At 42.7% G+C, this 16,705-nt stretch overlaps 1 protein-coding gene across 1 annotated transcript; it reads left to right on the top strand.

Moving 5' to 3' along the window:
• The first annotated feature begins 4,570 nt into the window (after positions 1–4,570).
• On the top strand, positions 4,571–14,737 carry LOC129407185 (complement factor I-like). The gene is made up of 8 exons (XM_055156244.1): positions 4,571–4,699; positions 7,969–8,031; positions 9,415–9,518; positions 9,610–9,714; positions 10,840–11,015; positions 11,295–11,396; positions 12,334–12,482; positions 14,605–14,737. Exons 1-8 carry the CDS (start codon positions 4,571–4,573, stop codon positions 14,671–14,673), a joined length of 897 nt encoding a protein of 298 aa, XP_055012219.1. The 3' UTR covers positions 14,674–14,737.
• The last annotated feature ends 1,968 nt before the right edge of the window (positions 14,738–16,705 follow it).

The following is a 16,705-nucleotide window of genomic DNA, read 5'->3' as shown; positions in this document are numbered from 1 at the left end:
AAAAACGAATTGGGGCTAACACTGGGTCTATACAGGTCTATTTACATGTCATCCAAATCGGTATCTTACATTTTACATGGATGTGTGTTTAGCACTTGTATTGTAGGCTATAGATGTTACGAGATCAGTGTTTTGGGGTGGAAAACAGGGCAACTTCCATTTTCATCCTTCAGTCTCTGGATGACTCCCTCCTCTGTGTTACGCTCCCTCAGCCCCCAGCGGTGCCTCCAAAATGTTGTGCCCTCTACTCCTACAGTGTGTGGGAGAGATACGTGGTTGCTTTTTGTAGACAATGAAGGACAGAGACGCAGTTCACGTCCTTACTCCATGACTTTATTTCAAAAAAAAGAACGAACTTGTAAATATGTAATTGTACAATTTTTAGCATTTATACTTTTTGTCCCAAATGAATTATCTTTTAAATGTAACAGAATGATATAAATAAATCATGTTTTTAACAATATTTTAAATCATTGACTCACTTTTTTTTTAATTTTTTTTAATCTGTTACATATGGTCTGTAAAACGCCAAGTCGCTTCCGTGCTTACGTCAGTGCGCACGTGCGTGCTGTTGTTATTTTTGTTGCTATGTGCGTTTTTTGAACATTGGAATCTTTACAAACTTTTCTCCAGACGAGAAACTGCACACCTAAACTCTCTCTGAATATTTTTACCTACACGAGCCGGATCTTTGGATTATTTCCAGCAGACTTGTACTGACCGCCCTCTCACTCGGACTACAAGACTTTTTTGGACGGGGAACGTGAGGTTTGTGAGTTTACATGTTCATATTTTAATCGCTTCGGGATTTTAAGATGTTACACAAAAAACAACCAATACTGTAGCAAATAACCCTTTTAACAATACCTAGATCATGATTACGACGAGGTTATTCAAAGAAATGTGCCCTTGTGCATTCATGCTTTCCTTTTAATGCAAAATTAAAAACAGAAGGCAACAGTCAGAGATGGTACTCATGTTAGCACACCCAGGCTACATCTAGGCTAACTTGTCTGCGCTCAACAAATACAATAGATACAATTGACCTTAAAATGTGACAAATTCACCGGATTGGTTTAGGATTCTGTAAGGGTTCAGCTCTAACTTAGTCCTGGTTTAGTCCTGGTTTAGTTCTGGTTTAGTCCTGTAGTGTAGTCATGACAGCCGGAGATGAGAGGCAGCTAAACGTCTGTCTGTCCGTATTGAAGGTAAACGTGGATTTGCCGTGTGTTTTGGAGTAAATTGTATTCACTGTTTACCTCCTGTGAGTAACATCAGCGTATCTGACAGAGCTCCTGTAGTAAAGTCGTATGTGCACCGTGGTGAAGTTAGTTTCACTCAGACGTTGGATATTCAGTTACACAGCAGAGATATTCATTGGCTGTGCCAATTTAATTCAATTTAAATGTAAGAAAAGTGAGTGAGAAACATTTTGGTGTCTACAGTTTGTCCCTGTGGGTTTGCTGTGCTCTTGTATGTGCTTCCTGTTTGTTCTGGTGTGTGACACAAATGTTTCTCCCCACAGGTCTGTGTGAGCCAAGGCCCAGTACTGGTCCAGGCCTCTGTGCCTCCAGGCCCCCAGACCCTCAGACCCCCAGACGTCGAAGTCCAGCCCCCCACCTCCAGAGCCCAGACCTACAGCACAGGACCTCACTTCTCATAGTACACACCCACACCCACCCACCCACCCACACACCCACCCACACCCACACACCCACCCACACACACCCACACCCACACACACCCACCCACACACACCCACACCCATACACACCCCACACACACACCCACACACACACCCCCACAAACACACCCACCCACACATACACACACACATAGACACACACACACATGTCATCACCATACGCTGCTCGTATCGCGCCCCCACGGGGGCCCGCCGCTCCTGTCGCACCCACTCCTGTCGCACCCACTCCTGCTGCTCCTGCCGCACCCCTGCCTTCTCCATCTTCTAGGGTTCGCCGCGTGCCGTTACTCATCTGCCTGCGACGTACTGCTCCTGTCATGCCCCCTCCCGCCGCTCCTGCCACGCCCACCCCTGCCTCTCCTGCTGCATCTCCGCCCGCTGCTTCTGCCAGGCCTCCGCGCACTGCTCCTGCCACACGCCCGCCCGCCGCTCTTGCCGCGCCCGCCGCGCCCGCTGCTCTTGCCGCACCCGCTGCTCTTGCCCGCGCCCGCCGCGCCCGCTGCTCTCTTGCCGCGCCCCGCCGCGCCCGCTGCTCTTGCCACACGCCCGCCCGCCGCTCTTGCCGCGCCCGCTGCTCTTGCCGCGCCCGCCGCTCTTGCCGCGCCCGCTGCTCTTGCCACACGCCGCGCCCGCCGCTCTTTGCCGCGCCCGCCGCTCTTGCCGCCGCCCTCTTGCCGCGCCCGCTGCTCTTGCCACACGCCCGCCCGCCGCTCTTGCCGCGCCCGCCGCACCCGCTGCTCCTGCCATACGCCCACCCGCCGCTCTTGCCGCGCCCGCTGCTCCTGCCACACGCCCACCCGCCGCTCTTGCCGCGCCTGCTGCGCTCTTGCCGCGCCCGCCGCTCTTGCCGCGCCCGCCGCGCCCGCTGCTCTTGCCACACGCCCGCCCGCCGCTCTTGCCGCGCCCGCCGCTCTTGCCGCGCCCGCCGCTCTTGCCGCGCCCGCCGCTCTTGCCGCGCCCGCCGCTCCTGCCACACGCCCACCCGCCGCTCCTGCCGCGCCCGCTGCTTCGGTCGGCCGAGCTGCTCCTGTGAGGCGTCCAAAACCCGTCTCTGCTTCTACTGCTCAGCTTGTCCTTCCTCCTCGTGTGACCCTCACTCCTCCTCCTCCTCCTTCTCTTAAGCCTTTCCTGGAGCCTCGTCCTTTGCCCTTCTTCTCTTCTCTTGCCAGGCGCCCCAAGCCCTCTACACCTCCGCCTACTGTTTCCCTCTTTGCTGCTCCTGTCACGCACCTGCCTGCTGCTCCTGCTTTGCCTACCCCTACCTCTTCTGCTGTGTCTCTCCCTGCTCCTGCTTTGCCCCGCTCTGCTCCTCCTTCTAGGTGTCCCCGTGCCGTTCGTTGTGGGCGTTCCAGGTACAGCCCTGTTGCTCCTGCCAGGCCCCCGCCCGCTGCTCCTCTTGTTTCTCTTCTTGCAGCTTGCAGGTCTTTCTGCTCTTGGGTTTTGTCTTTCCTGAAGCGCTAGCTCTTCCTTCTCCCTCCCTCTCCCTCCATCTCTCGCTTCTCCTTTTCTCTCTCTCCTGCTTCTCTTTCTCCCTCTGTCTTCTCTCTCTCCCTCACTCTGTCTTTTGCTCCCTTTCTCTTGTCACTCTCCTTCTTTCTCTTCCTCTCTCCCCCTCTCTCTCTCCTTGTCTCCCTCCCTCTCTCTAACCCTCTCTCCCTCTCTCGCTCTCTCTCTCTCTCTCTCTCTCTCTCTCTCTCTCTCTCTCTCTCTCTCTAACCCTTTCTCTCTTTCTCCCTCTCTTTAACCCCCCCCTCTCTCTCTCCCTCTCTCTAACCCTCTCTCTCTCTCCATCTCTCTCTAACTCCCTCTCTCTCTAACCCTCTCTCTCTCTCAATCTCTCTCTCTCTCTCCTTCTCTCTAACCCTCTCTCTAATCCTCTCTCTAACTCTCCCTCTCTCTAATCCTCTCTCTGTCTCTCCCTCTCTCTCTCTCTCTAACCGTCTCTTTCACTCTCTCTAACCCCCCCTCTCTCTCTCTCTCTCTCTCTCTCTCTCTCTCTCTCTCTCTCTCTCTCTCTCTAACTCTCTCTTCTCTCTCTCTCAATCTCTCTCCCTCTCTCTCCCTCTCTCTAACCCTCTCTCCCTCTCTTTCTCTCCCCTCTCTCTCTAACCCTCTCTCTATCTCTCCCTCTCTTTTCTCTCTCTCCCTCCCTCTCTCCTTCTCTCTAACCTTCTCTCTCTCTCTCTCTCTCTAACCCTTTCTCTCTCTCTCTCTCTCTCTCTCTCTCTCTCTCTCTCTCTCTCTCTCCCTCCCTCTCTCTCCTTCCCTCTAACCCTCTCTCTGTCTCTCCCCCTCTCTCTCTCTTATCCTCTCTCTATCTCTCCCTCTCTTTCTCTCTCTCTAACCCCGCCTCTCTCTCTCTCTCTCTCTCTCCCTCTCTCTCTCTCTCTAACCATCTCTCTCTCTCTCTCTCTCTCTCTAATCCTCTCTCTATCTCTCCCTCTCTTTCTCTCTCTCTAACCCTCTCTCTCTCTCTCCCTCTCTCTAACTCTCTCTCCGTCTCTCTCTCTCTAACCATCTCTCGCTCCCTCTCTCTCTCTGTCAATCTCCATCTCTCTAACCCTCTCTCTATCTCTCCCTCTCTTTCTCTCTCTCCTTCTCTCTAACCCTCTCTCTGTCTCTCCCCCCCTCTCTCTCTAACCCTCTCTCTGTCTCTCTCCCCCCTCTCTCTCTAACCCTCTCTCTCTCTCTCCCCCCCTCTCTCTCTAACCCTCTCTCTGTCTAACCCCCTCTCTCTCTCTGTTTCTCTCTGTTTCTTTCTTTCTTGTTTTCTTTTTCCTCCCGTCGTGTCCTGTCCTGTCGTCTCCTTTTTCCTCCCCTCCTTGAGTCGTCACCTTACCGTGGTGGAGGGGTTTCGGAGCCTGAATGATCCCAGGAGCCGTGCTGCTGGGGGACGGCTCAGACCAAGAACGGCTCTTCTCTCCCTCTCACCTTTCTGTTCCTCCTCTCCCGGACGTGTGGATCTTCAGTTCCGCTGTGCGTAAAGGTGAACCTGTAACGGAACTTTTCTCATGTACAGAACAAGAAACGACAAAATCCGGGTCGACGTGTTTGCAGTTTGACAGAGCGCGAGAGATGAAGGGATGAAGAGCGAGAGAGAGAGAGACAGACCCCCTGTTGAAGACCTCTGCAATAAATTCATTCAACTGGACTTAGTGATTTTCATTCTTTATTCATTTAATGTTTCTATTTTTCACTCCTCTACACTGGACTTTTCAACAACTGTACAGTCTGAGATCAGTTTACATGAAGTCGAGTGGAATAGAATTTTATACACAGGGTTAAATACTGTGGGCTGTTTTAGACAACTTTTAAACAGGACTAAACCAGGTCTAAACCAGGTCTAAACCAGGACTAAACCAGGTCTAAACCAGGTCTAAACCAGGTCTAAACCAGGTCTAAACCAGGTCTAAACCAAAACCAGGACTAAACCAGGTCTAAACCAGGTCTAAACCAGGTCTAAACCAGGACTAAACCAGGTCTAAACTAAACCAGGTCTAAACCAGGTCTAAACCAGGACTAAACCAGGTCTAAACCAGGACTAAACCAGGTCTAAACCACATCTAAACCAGGTCTAAACCAGGACTAAACCAGGACTAAACCAGGACTAAACCAGGTCTAAACCAGGACTAAACCAGGTCTAAACCAGGTCTAAACCAGGACTAAAACCAGGTCTAAACCAGGACTAAACCAGGACTAAACCAGGACTAAACCAGGTCTAAACCAGGACTAAACCAGGACTAAACCAGGACTAAACCAGGACTAAACCAGGTCTAAACCAGGTCTAAACCAGGACTAAACCAGGACTAAACCAGGACTAAACCAGGACTAAACCAGGTCTAAACCAGGTCTAAACCAGGACTAAACCAGGTCTAAACCAGGACTAAACCAGGTCTAAACCAGGACTAAACCAGGTCTAAACCAGGTCTAAACCAGGTCTAAACCAAACTAAACCAGGTCTAAACCAGGTCTAAACCAGGACTAAACCAGGTCTAAACCAGGACTAAACCAGGACTAAACCAGGACTAAACCAGGACTAAACCAGGTCTAAACCAGGACTAAACCAGGTCTAAACCAGGTCTAAACCAGGTCTAAACCAGGACTAAACCAGGTCTAAACCAGGACTAAACCAGGTCTAAACCAGGTCTAAACCAGGTCTAAACCAGGTCTAAACCAGGACTACAGCAGGACCAGTAAAAATACATGTTTTTACAGTAGTTTTGAGAAATAAAGACACCAGTTGTAGTATAAACACAAGATATATTTGTTTAATACTGTGGAACATAGCAGTAGTAGTAGTTATAAGTTTAAACCCCATCCTCCTATAGCCCTGTGTGTCAGATGCCCTCCCATTCCCGTCCTCAGGTCCTTTTTTAAATCACTCATATATATATATATATATATATATATACATATATATATTTTTTTCCCTCTATTTCACTGGATCTATACTTCAAGAAAGACTCTCAAGAACTTTGAATCTCAGTCAATACGACTAGTGGACTAAACCTCCCCCCCATAAAAAAGACAATATATGATCTCACAGGACTCTCAATTGTCTGTTTTGTTTTTTGCTTTGTTTATTATGTCATATCTGTCCTATTTATAATACATATATATATCCAAAGTATAAATAAGTCTATATTATATTGTTGTTATTATTATTATTATTATTATTATTATTATTATTATTATTGCCAACTTAAAAATATAATACAATTTCTCATATTATAAACTTTAACAAGTGTCCGCTCTTCATTCACTTACCCTATGGCTCTTCAGCGAATCTACTTCTGAACAACTTAATATTGCAGTCAGACCGCCAAGCCAACTACGCGTTACAATAGACTATACAAAGTATTTATGAAATTTTCTGTTGGTTAATGATCATTACATTTCAAAAAGTCAGTGTTAAAGTCTCCGCACAGAAGATGTCCTTTTGCTGAAGTTTTGAGAAAAGTCTTTCGATACAGTCTACAAAACTATCAGTGTTTGACCCTTGCGTTCTGTAAATTGCCCAACTGTTTAAACAATTATGAGTTACTGTGAATATACTAACAATTTAGCGTCTCAGACAGTATTTATTTACGTGTTAAAATTGAACAAAGTTGAGAGTTATTGTGAATGTGTTAAATAAAGTTTGACTGACTTATCTAACTGTTGTGTTTCGTTTAATGCACCTTATAGTCCGGTGTGATTTATATGTGAAAAAAGTCAGAAAATAGACCATTCAATGACAGTGCCCCTATAGGGCACAAAATACGGTAAGTTCCTACATTACACAAAATGGGCTCTTGTGAGGTTTAAGTCATGTTATAATCTTGTTATCTCCTCAAAAACAAACCTTGAGTTGTATTTTGTTTCATTCACACATATTTGAGTAACTTTTTATTATTAGTCTGTCTACCAATCTCCAAAGCTCAAAATGCTCTGCTCCACCGTGTGATGTCTGTGATGAAACTGTATTTTTCCCCAAATTTCTGCTGATTTTGATCAATAACATTAAACAAGAGTGCATTTTACCATTGCGTAGTTAAGAAGATCACCTCAAAACACAAGAAATGCACAAAAAACAACCAAACAAAAACACATTCACGTTAAAAGGGGCAATTTCAAAGCTCCTGATCAAAGAAACAAATCAAAATCATTCAAAAAAGACACAAGAAACCCGGCCTCTCTTCTTTCAGTTAGGTTCAATGAGCTAAAAAAAAAAAGTTTCAGGTCATTCTTCACATTCTTCAAGTGTGTTATTTTTGGTTTTATCTTAAAAAAGGTGTGGGACCTGTTGCTCACGGGTTACACCACTAGAAGGCGCCTTTGGAAAAGCAAGGCAAAGCAAGGCAAGGCAAGTTTATTTGTATAGCATTTGTATAAAAGCAAGTTCCAGTTCAAGTCTGTGTTTAAATCTGCATTTATATTGTTGTGAAAGTCAGTTTGAAATTCCAAGTATTTTCTTACAAGGTCTAAAAGTGTAAAGAGTTACAAAAACATGATCTTTAAAGGACTCGTGTTACTCTATTTTCTGATCTGTGTTATAATGTTGTTTCTTCATCACAAACAGACCTGGAGTTGTGGTTTGTTTCATTCACATGCTCTTCTCTCAAACAGAAAACACTCTGTTCTACCTTGTGATGTCATGTGGTAATGAATGTTGGGGAGTAACAGATTACATGTACCGGAGTTACGTAATCAGAGTACAAATTATGAGTAACTGTATTCGGTTACAGTTACTGTTTCAGTGAGTGGTAATTGGATAAGTGGAGGTGGAGAGAGGAAGAGGAGGAGGCCGCGTAAAGAGGGTGGTTGGAGGTGTGCCTGCCAGACCAGTGAGTAACAGAAATACACAGGGAGCATGAAATCCCAGTCTTTTTCAGACATACAAACACTTTAAGACAGAAACCGGTCCACCCAAAGGACAAAATACCGATACCAATATATTCCATTCAGTGCAGTGAAGACTGCAGTGAGCGCTACACTGGAGAAACAAAACAGCCACTTCACAAGACGATGTACCAACACAGACGAGAGAGCAGCAGTGGACCTCACTCTGCTGTACATCTTCATCTAAAAGTCATGGACCTCTCCTTTGAGGATAGTGAGGTACAGATCTGTGCCAGAGAAAAGAATTGGTTTAAGTGGGGAGTGAAGGAGGCCATCTTTGTTAAAAGACAATCCATCTTTAACAGGAATGGAGGGCTCAGACACTATCTCTCTCCTATTTACAACTCCAGCCTCAAACCTAAATCAAAACAAAGAAAACAGTGTGATAGCTGGGTCAGGCTCAGAGGTGTGAAAGCTCCCATCAGGGGCCTCAATGATTCTGCTAATATTTCTCTCTCAACAAACAGAAACAGTAAACAAGTAGGTGTGATAGTTTCAGAGTAGTTTCCGTGTAGTTGGCTCCTTCAAGCAGATATAAGGAAGTGTCCACCAGCGTCTGACCAGAACTGAAGAACCAACTTGGAAGAGTTGCGAAACATATTTGATCAAAAACAGCTGTTTTCTTCTTCATTATCACTCTGGCATCACAAAGGCGCCGGTTTGAGAAGTCCAGACTTCTCTTTTTACCCACACTTCTTCCAACTCCTGAGGTGTTCCCAGGCCAGCCAAGAGGCATCGTCCCTGCAGTGTGTCCTGGATCTTTCCCAGGGCCTCCTCCCAGTGGGACATGAACCCCTCCTCAGTGAGCCGTCCAGGAGGCATCAGATGCCGTCCCCTCAGCTGCTCTTCTCGACATGGAGGAGCAGCAGCTCTACTCTGAGCTCCTCCTGTATGACTGAGGTCCTCACCCTGTCTCTAAGGAAACGACACTCAATCTGTGGCGGAAACTCATTTTGACCGCTTGTATCTGCTTGTATCTGCCGTCTTGTTGTTTTGGTCAATACTCAAAGCTCATGACCATAGGTGAGAGGAGGAACATGGCCTGAGCAGTAAAGCGAGTGCTTTGAATCATTTTTAATAATTTACAAACATAAAATAATTCAATAGACATCAGTGATATAATCTATTAGGCTCCATATATTTTGGTCAGTGCATATGGCATATACTGTATATATGGCTTGCTTTTTAGTTATGTTTTTATAGTCTTTAGCCATATAATTATTTTATATTGATCCAAAGCAATATTTTTGAGTTATAAATTAATCTACAAATAACACAAAAAAAAGATGACATACAACACTTCATATCACTTTAACCGTGTCATGCAGTACCAGATCCAGTGGCAGGTGGCGCTTGTGGACTCTGGGAAGATTGACTGTGGAGGAGCGTACATCGGAGGCTGCTGGGTCCTCACGGCCGCTCACTGTGTCAGGTATAAATATAACCTAGAGTGAATGAACAACATGTAGTATTTATTTGATTCATTTATATCTGTTATAGTAATGTTTATGTATTCCTTACAGGCCAAACCCCTCTGCGTTTATGGTGAAGTTCTCTTTGTGGAAGAAGAACAGAGCTCAAAACACAACTGACATCGTCCCAGTGCAAGACATCCACATCCACCCACTGTAAATACATTCAATTCATGTTTTTTTTTTTTTTTTTTTTACTCCTGATGCCCTACCTTAAAGGGCCCATATTATGCTAACGTGTGAATGAAACAAAACACAACTCCAGGTCTGTTTTTGTTCAATAGAATCTTATCACCGCAAAGTGTGATTTGATTGAATAATGCATGAAACTGAAAAGCAATTTTGAGTGTCTGGAAAAGCACATATTAGACTAAAGTATTATCAATGCATTATAAACTTTTTTATTTATCCAAACATGTGACTCTAATAATTAAGCGAAAATTGGCAAATAATGACATAAAATGCAGGTCCAGTTCTTTTTTTTTTTTTTTTTTACACCTGATGCCCTATATTAATGGTGCATTGTGTACCTTTTCGAGTAAAGGGTTGGCTACCTGCTTGTCTTGATGAAGATGGTATTAATTTGTCTGAAATATTCCACAGTGTGGCATTAAACTTGTCCATCTACCATTCTTTGATTATGGGTGTTTTTATTGCTTAAAGAACATGCATACCTACAGTCAGCAGTCCCTCCTCTGACTGGTATCTTGGTCTTGTGGCATCTCCTGCTTGTTTCCATGGAGATACTTAAGTTTAATACCATACTGTGAAACATTCCAAGTAATTATTAAAATGTAGGCTGACCCTGCACCAGGAAAGTGATATAGTGCACCTTTAACAATATATCCTTTTCCATTTATCCAGACATGGGACTGGCAAAAAGAGTAAACTGGCCTCTTAGCTCTTGTAACTACATTAAGTTTAATAAGTCAGTGAGTTTTAGGTGACGCATATGCAGGTCCGGTTCAATTCAATCTCCAGCACAAGCGGATATGCATAAAGAATACACAAGAAGCTTTATTTGAACACTTTAATGGGATGAGATAATTGCACAAAACTACACAGTTATCTTAAAGGTTGAGTCTGGATGAATTTGTAGTAAATTTAAATGATATAATGGCCCATGAAAAAAACAACATATCGGTTGATCTTTAGTTTGCAGCCCTTCCACGGTCACAAGCGGGGGAAACGGTCAGCAGGAAGCTTGATGACCTACAAAAATGAGTCTGAGGAAATGAGCAGTCTAACATGTCATATGCAGTTTAACCTCCTCTTCTTTAGTTACAACGGTAAAACCTACGAGAACGACATCGCTCTGGTGGAGTTGCAGAAGCTCCCGTTTAAAGAGAGGTGTTTCAGAGAGAACCCGGCGGTGCGCTCCGTGTGTGTGCCCTGGACCCCTCACCTGTTCCAGCCCAACCACACCTGCAGCATCTCAGGCTGGGGCCGCACCGCAGGTACCACACACAAGACGACACACCGGAGATAAAGGATTTTTGCATTTTTAAGCTTTATTTATTTTCTCTTGGTCAAAAATGCAGAATAAGATGCTTTACACAACAGAATCTCCAAACACCCTCAGGAGGCATTTGGTTTGGTGTGATACCAAGTAATACTTAAAGTATCGAACAATCCCAAAACCTGACTTTTGAGCAGGGATGCCTCTTAACAGATCTGACTTGTAACTCTATGGTGAGTATGTATATATGTATATCTAAATATCTGTATTTTTCCAGAGGGTAAAGCGGCTAGGGTCCTGCTATGGGCGAATGTCTCCCTGATTCCTAATTGTGAGCAGCATTATAAAGATCGCTTCAAAGCAGGAATGATGTGTGCAGGTGAGACCATTTTGAAAATCCTTAAATATCTATGTCAAACAGAAGCAGAACAAAACTTAGGACCTGTATCTGATCTTTTAATGACAGTCTGAACGACACAGATCAGATTTTTTCAAATGTGACCCAGACTACTTGGATATGTGCTCCTGAAACCGACACATATCTGATCTTCTGACATGCGACTGTATTCTGTATTCTGCTGTATTCAGGCCAAGTCTGGAGGGGCCTTATTGGAACTGGGCAGTTTTTTAAATGATTGCCAAAGAAATGGCCAAGCACANNNNCGGCCTGGCTCCAATGTCAACAAAAAATAAAGAGCCTAAACACTCAGGCACACAAAGCGGCCATGGACGTGTAACCTGTCCATTTTACAAAGAACTGGACTGTATTTTGGGAGACTTGCCCAACGTTTAGGCTACTTCTGTAGCAATGCTCGCTCTCGCTTCTGGGGCATTTAAAGTTCACCCTGGAGATCACATACAAATCATGTTTAATTGGAAATGAGAACGACACCCCCCCCCCAAAAAAAAAAATAAATAAATCTGACTTAAGCATTAAGCCCTTCAGTCTGAATGTAGCCTTAGATAGAGCATTATAACACGGTTACAAGCGCAAAAAAGTTCAGTACTGAATGATGGAATGAAGATGGAACCCAGTTTTGCCCAAAATGGTCTCTTAAAGGGCCAGTATTAAGCTATTTTCTGATCTGTGTTTTGCCCTTATATCTATGATGGTGATGTCATATGGTAATACTTTATGTACCAGACTAATATGGATCATTTTAGACACACTAATAGTAAAAGAAATATTTGTGAATGAAACAAAACACAACTCCAGGTATATGTTTGAGGAGGTAACAGCATTCTAACATGGCTTAAAGCTCACAAGAGTCAGCTTTGTGTAATATAGGACATGTTTAAACTGTTTGTTGTCACAGGGGATTTGAATGGCTCTGTGGACTCGTGCCAGGGGGACAGTGGGGGGCCCCTGGTGTGTGAAGATGAGCTGGGCGTGTCCTACCTGTGGGGCATTGTGAGCTGGGGAGACAAGTGTGGCGAGCCGGGCTTCCCTGGAGTCTACACACTGGTAAAAGGACGGAGCAGTGGAAATTGCTTGTCAAAAGTTTCTGCCTGGGACTGTTTAAAGATTTTTATTGGAGGCTCCACCACCTGCTTGTCTTCATGGAGGTGTTATTGTTTTGTCTAGAATGTTCCACAGTATAGATTAAACCTGTCTGTCAGGAAGGAGACAAGCAGGTTACAGCACTACGCTACATTACAGGTCAGATCTGTGGAGCATCGCCCCTATTCACAGAAAGAGTGATTGTATTTTGGAGCAATAGAAACACATGCAATAATAAATGTTAGCTGTGTATGTTTAATGTCATACCAAGGAACATTCCAGGCAAAGCAATAACATCCATGGAGACAAGCAGGTAGTGGATCCTCCATCAGAAAAGTGACACAGTGCACCTTTAAGCATCAGGTTAATTTGTTTTGGGTCTAATGGAGCTTTATAAACTTTATAACATAATAAGTAGATTTAATGTTCAGTTCTGCTTTAATACCGGTGGAGGGCATATAAAAGTCATAATTATGAGTTTTAAAGTTGACTTTGAATCTGCCCTTGCCATACAGGCACATGGGTATTTTTCCTGGAGAAGCCATCCTCTGGAGAGTTCAGGACAGCTTCACATTCTCCACAAAGCTTCATTTGCTTGTTAATGAAGTGAATGATGTAAAAAGACAAAAATGAAAGAGATATCCACACAAATCCCATATGAATGACTATGTGCAAAGTGTCCATCTCTGTTAACTGAAAACTGTGACATTTTGATGCTATGTGAAGTGAATTAGCAGCAACTACCACCGCGGCAGCTGTGCCCAATGCAATAATACAGTAAAAACTGACCACTTTTTTACACCCTCACACTGGTAAGAAATATGCCATAAAAAGTGTCATCACATGTGCATCTACACATGTGCTCTACATGTTGAAATGTCCATGCGGCCAAGCTTATATTGGCAAGACCACAAGAAAACTCAAACAAAGAATAAGTGAGCACAAGATCTCCATCAGAAGGAAAGACCGGGACTATCCAATAGCAGTACACTTTAATGATCAGAGACACGATATTAGTTCTTTCCGTTTCTGTGGCATTGAGCATGTCCTCCCTCCAATCAGCTCAGAGGAGGGGACCTTGACCGGACACCTAAACAATGGGAAGCATTTTGGATTCATACTCTCCAAACTTTAGCTCCAAAAGGACTCGATGATGATTTCAATCTTAGCATTTTTTTTGTAGGCATTTGTTATATCATGAAGTCTCTCTCGTTTTGGGTGAGCTATATTTTAAGATCCATTGTATATATATATATATATATATATATATATATATATATATATATATATATATATATATATATATATATATACATATATATATATATATAGATATATATATGTGTATATGGCACGACAGCATTATTTTATAGTTGGGTGAATATACACTATGTCTATATGTATCCAGATATTCTTCTTATTTTTCTATTATTATTCAATGATTTTTCTACTAATGATTAATATTCCATTATTATTATCATTATACTGTATGTTGATTGTCTTTGTTTTTTGAATTATGGGATTTTGGTACACTGTTTCTTTATGACCTGTCACCCTTGGGTGCTTGCCACACCCTATTTAAGATGGCCACCTGAGCTTTCATTCTGTTTGCTTGACGAAGGCCTAGTGCTGAAACGTTGCACCGTTTGTCCTGATAAATCTCACAATTTACAAATAAGAGTGTGCGAGATTTTTCTCTGTGTTCTTGGGCTGCTCCCTCTCCTCCAATGCACACATTTCTAGTAATTGATGTGCAAAGTTCAAATTTTTTTTCTGAAGTGAATTAGTAAAATAACTAACATTTTCCTTGTATTGGGTTTATACATTGCTTCTCCAGAAAAGTGGTCAAGTGGTCGTACCAGCCCGTCTACTTACATGGCAGGTTCAGAGTCAGTTTAAAAAACTCCTAATTATGACTTGAAAATGTATAATTATGAGTTTTAAACACATAATTTTATCTTCTTGTGAGGCTTTTAGTTTTTATTTTTTGGCAGAAATGGGCTTCCATGATGTCTGTTAAAGTATCAATAGTGAGTTCTTGGTTCTAGTCATTAACATAAACTGCTGTTTTTGTTCTTGTTTCCAGGTGGCTCATTTCTACGAGTGGATCCGAATTCACACTGGATGGCCGCTTGTCACACAATATAATTCTTAGTCCTCATGTTTACATTTTTCCAACATTGTACGACACCAAATAAAATAGAACTGGTTAAAAAAAAAAGGTTTTACTTGTTTGTGTATTGGGTAGAATAATAATTTCACAATGTGTCTTGATATTTTCTGTTTTACCTCAATGGAGAAATGTGGAGCAGAATTTAATCCTAACTTGTCCTCGTGCTCTTTAAGGTTTTAGAGTCAAAGATGAGCGATCACTCAAGCAAGCAGTGAATTGGTTATTAAATGTTTCAGTAATCCTTTATTATTAGTCTGTCTAGATCTCCAAAGCTCAAGATGTTCTGATCCACCTTGTGATGTCATTTGGTAGTAGTTTAGTAGATGTAATTTCTTAATTTCATTTAAAAAAAACAACAAACAAACAAAAAAACAAAAACAAAAAAACACTGAATATAAAAAGCTTTCAATCAAATCATTTTATTTATAGGAAACTCTGTAACATAAGAAATCTGTCCCAACCCCACATTCAAAGATACAATTTTAACATAATACTTCTGAATCTTAAAATTACAGAGACACATCATAACATAAAGTAACTCAGATTTGGATGCTCTAAACTTATTTATTTCCATGGCGACAAGCAACTTGGCCAACTTACAGGTCAGATCTGTGGAGAGATGAGCCCACTCACAGAAAGATTGCATGTTTCTCAAGGGATTTTTGAGCTAAAGATACAAATGCAGTGCTAGGTAAATATGTTTAATGGCATACTGTGGAACATTTTAGTCAAAGCAAAAACAACAGCAACAGCATTCATGATTTAAACATGTGAAATAAACAAAAAACAAAGAGTTGTGTTTAATTAATTAACAAATTTATACATTATTAAAAACTAGTGTTGTCATGATAATACTAAGGAATAGACTTGATACTCAATACCAATTCCAATACCACAATGATAATAAAAACACTCTTCTTTAGGCAATTGAATGCCATTTTCAACATTAAATGTAGTAGTAGTAGTACTTTTTCTATTCCCATGTACTACTAGCTTTTGTATCGACTAAATGGTCACATTTTTACACAGCACTTTTCCATCTTCAGGGCACCCAAAGTGTTTTACAACACGGAACCACTCACCCATTCACACGCATGAACACAGGAGCCCACACATCACAATATAATATAATAACAAAGAGCAAAAAGTATAAATGGTAATAATAAATTCTAAATATGTAGCCAAAAAGAAAGCAAGAGACAGGTGTCAACTAAAACATAATTATTTAAATGTAAATGTACAAGTCAAAATAAAATAAGTAATCAAATATACAATCTTAGCTATATACAAGAGGTCAAAGGAAGACAGTACAACAATGTTATGATGATTGACAGGATGTAGGGAGTATTATCTGTTACATAAGGGTGAGTTGTTGTACAGTTGTAGGGAGTATTATCTGTTACATAAAGGTGAGTTGTTGTACATCTGTATGGAGTATGGTATGACTGTAATCCTGTGTACTGCCGATTAGTATCAGATTTTTATGGTAGCCCATCTCCGTCAGTAAATAAAAAATAAAAGCCTCACAGAAAGTCATAACTATGACTTTTATACTTTTAAAACTAAAATATAAAAAAAATTCTGACTTTCTATGAGGCTTTTTTAAAATTTACTGGTGGAAATGTGCTTCCATAAATTTTCAATTAAAAACTCCTTAAAGGGCCCATCTCATGTAAAATAACTCTTTTCACATTGTATCTTCTGCACATATACAAACACAATACTGGTTTCTTGGAGAAAGTCACAGACCAGGAACTATGAAAGGCCGACTATTGCTCATCCCCCCGCCCGTCCTGAGAAAGCACAGGCTCCGCCCTCCAAACGTGACGTAGGCGACGAGTGAGCCGCCCTTCCTCCGCCCATCTCAGGGAGGGAGGGGGAGACAGACGTGCACCCTGATAGTGGTAGAAATAAACTTTTATTCATCATGGAGATACAGCGCGTTCAGCCGCATGTGTTGGACCCGGAATCAGACGACGAGGACTTTGAGGAGCACGAAGCTCAAGCACCACGT

Source organism: Boleophthalmus pectinirostris, unplaced genomic scaffold, assembly GCF_026225935.1.
Source record: "Boleophthalmus pectinirostris isolate CB_2022bp ecotype Guang Dong unplaced genomic scaffold, ASM2622593v1 HiC_scaffold_20, whole genome shotgun sequence".
NCBI lineage: Eukaryota > Metazoa > Chordata > Actinopteri > Gobiiformes > Gobiidae > Boleophthalmus > Boleophthalmus pectinirostris.
Note: the sequence above shows the minus strand (reverse complement) of the source record. Positions and strands in the feature narration are given on the sequence as shown.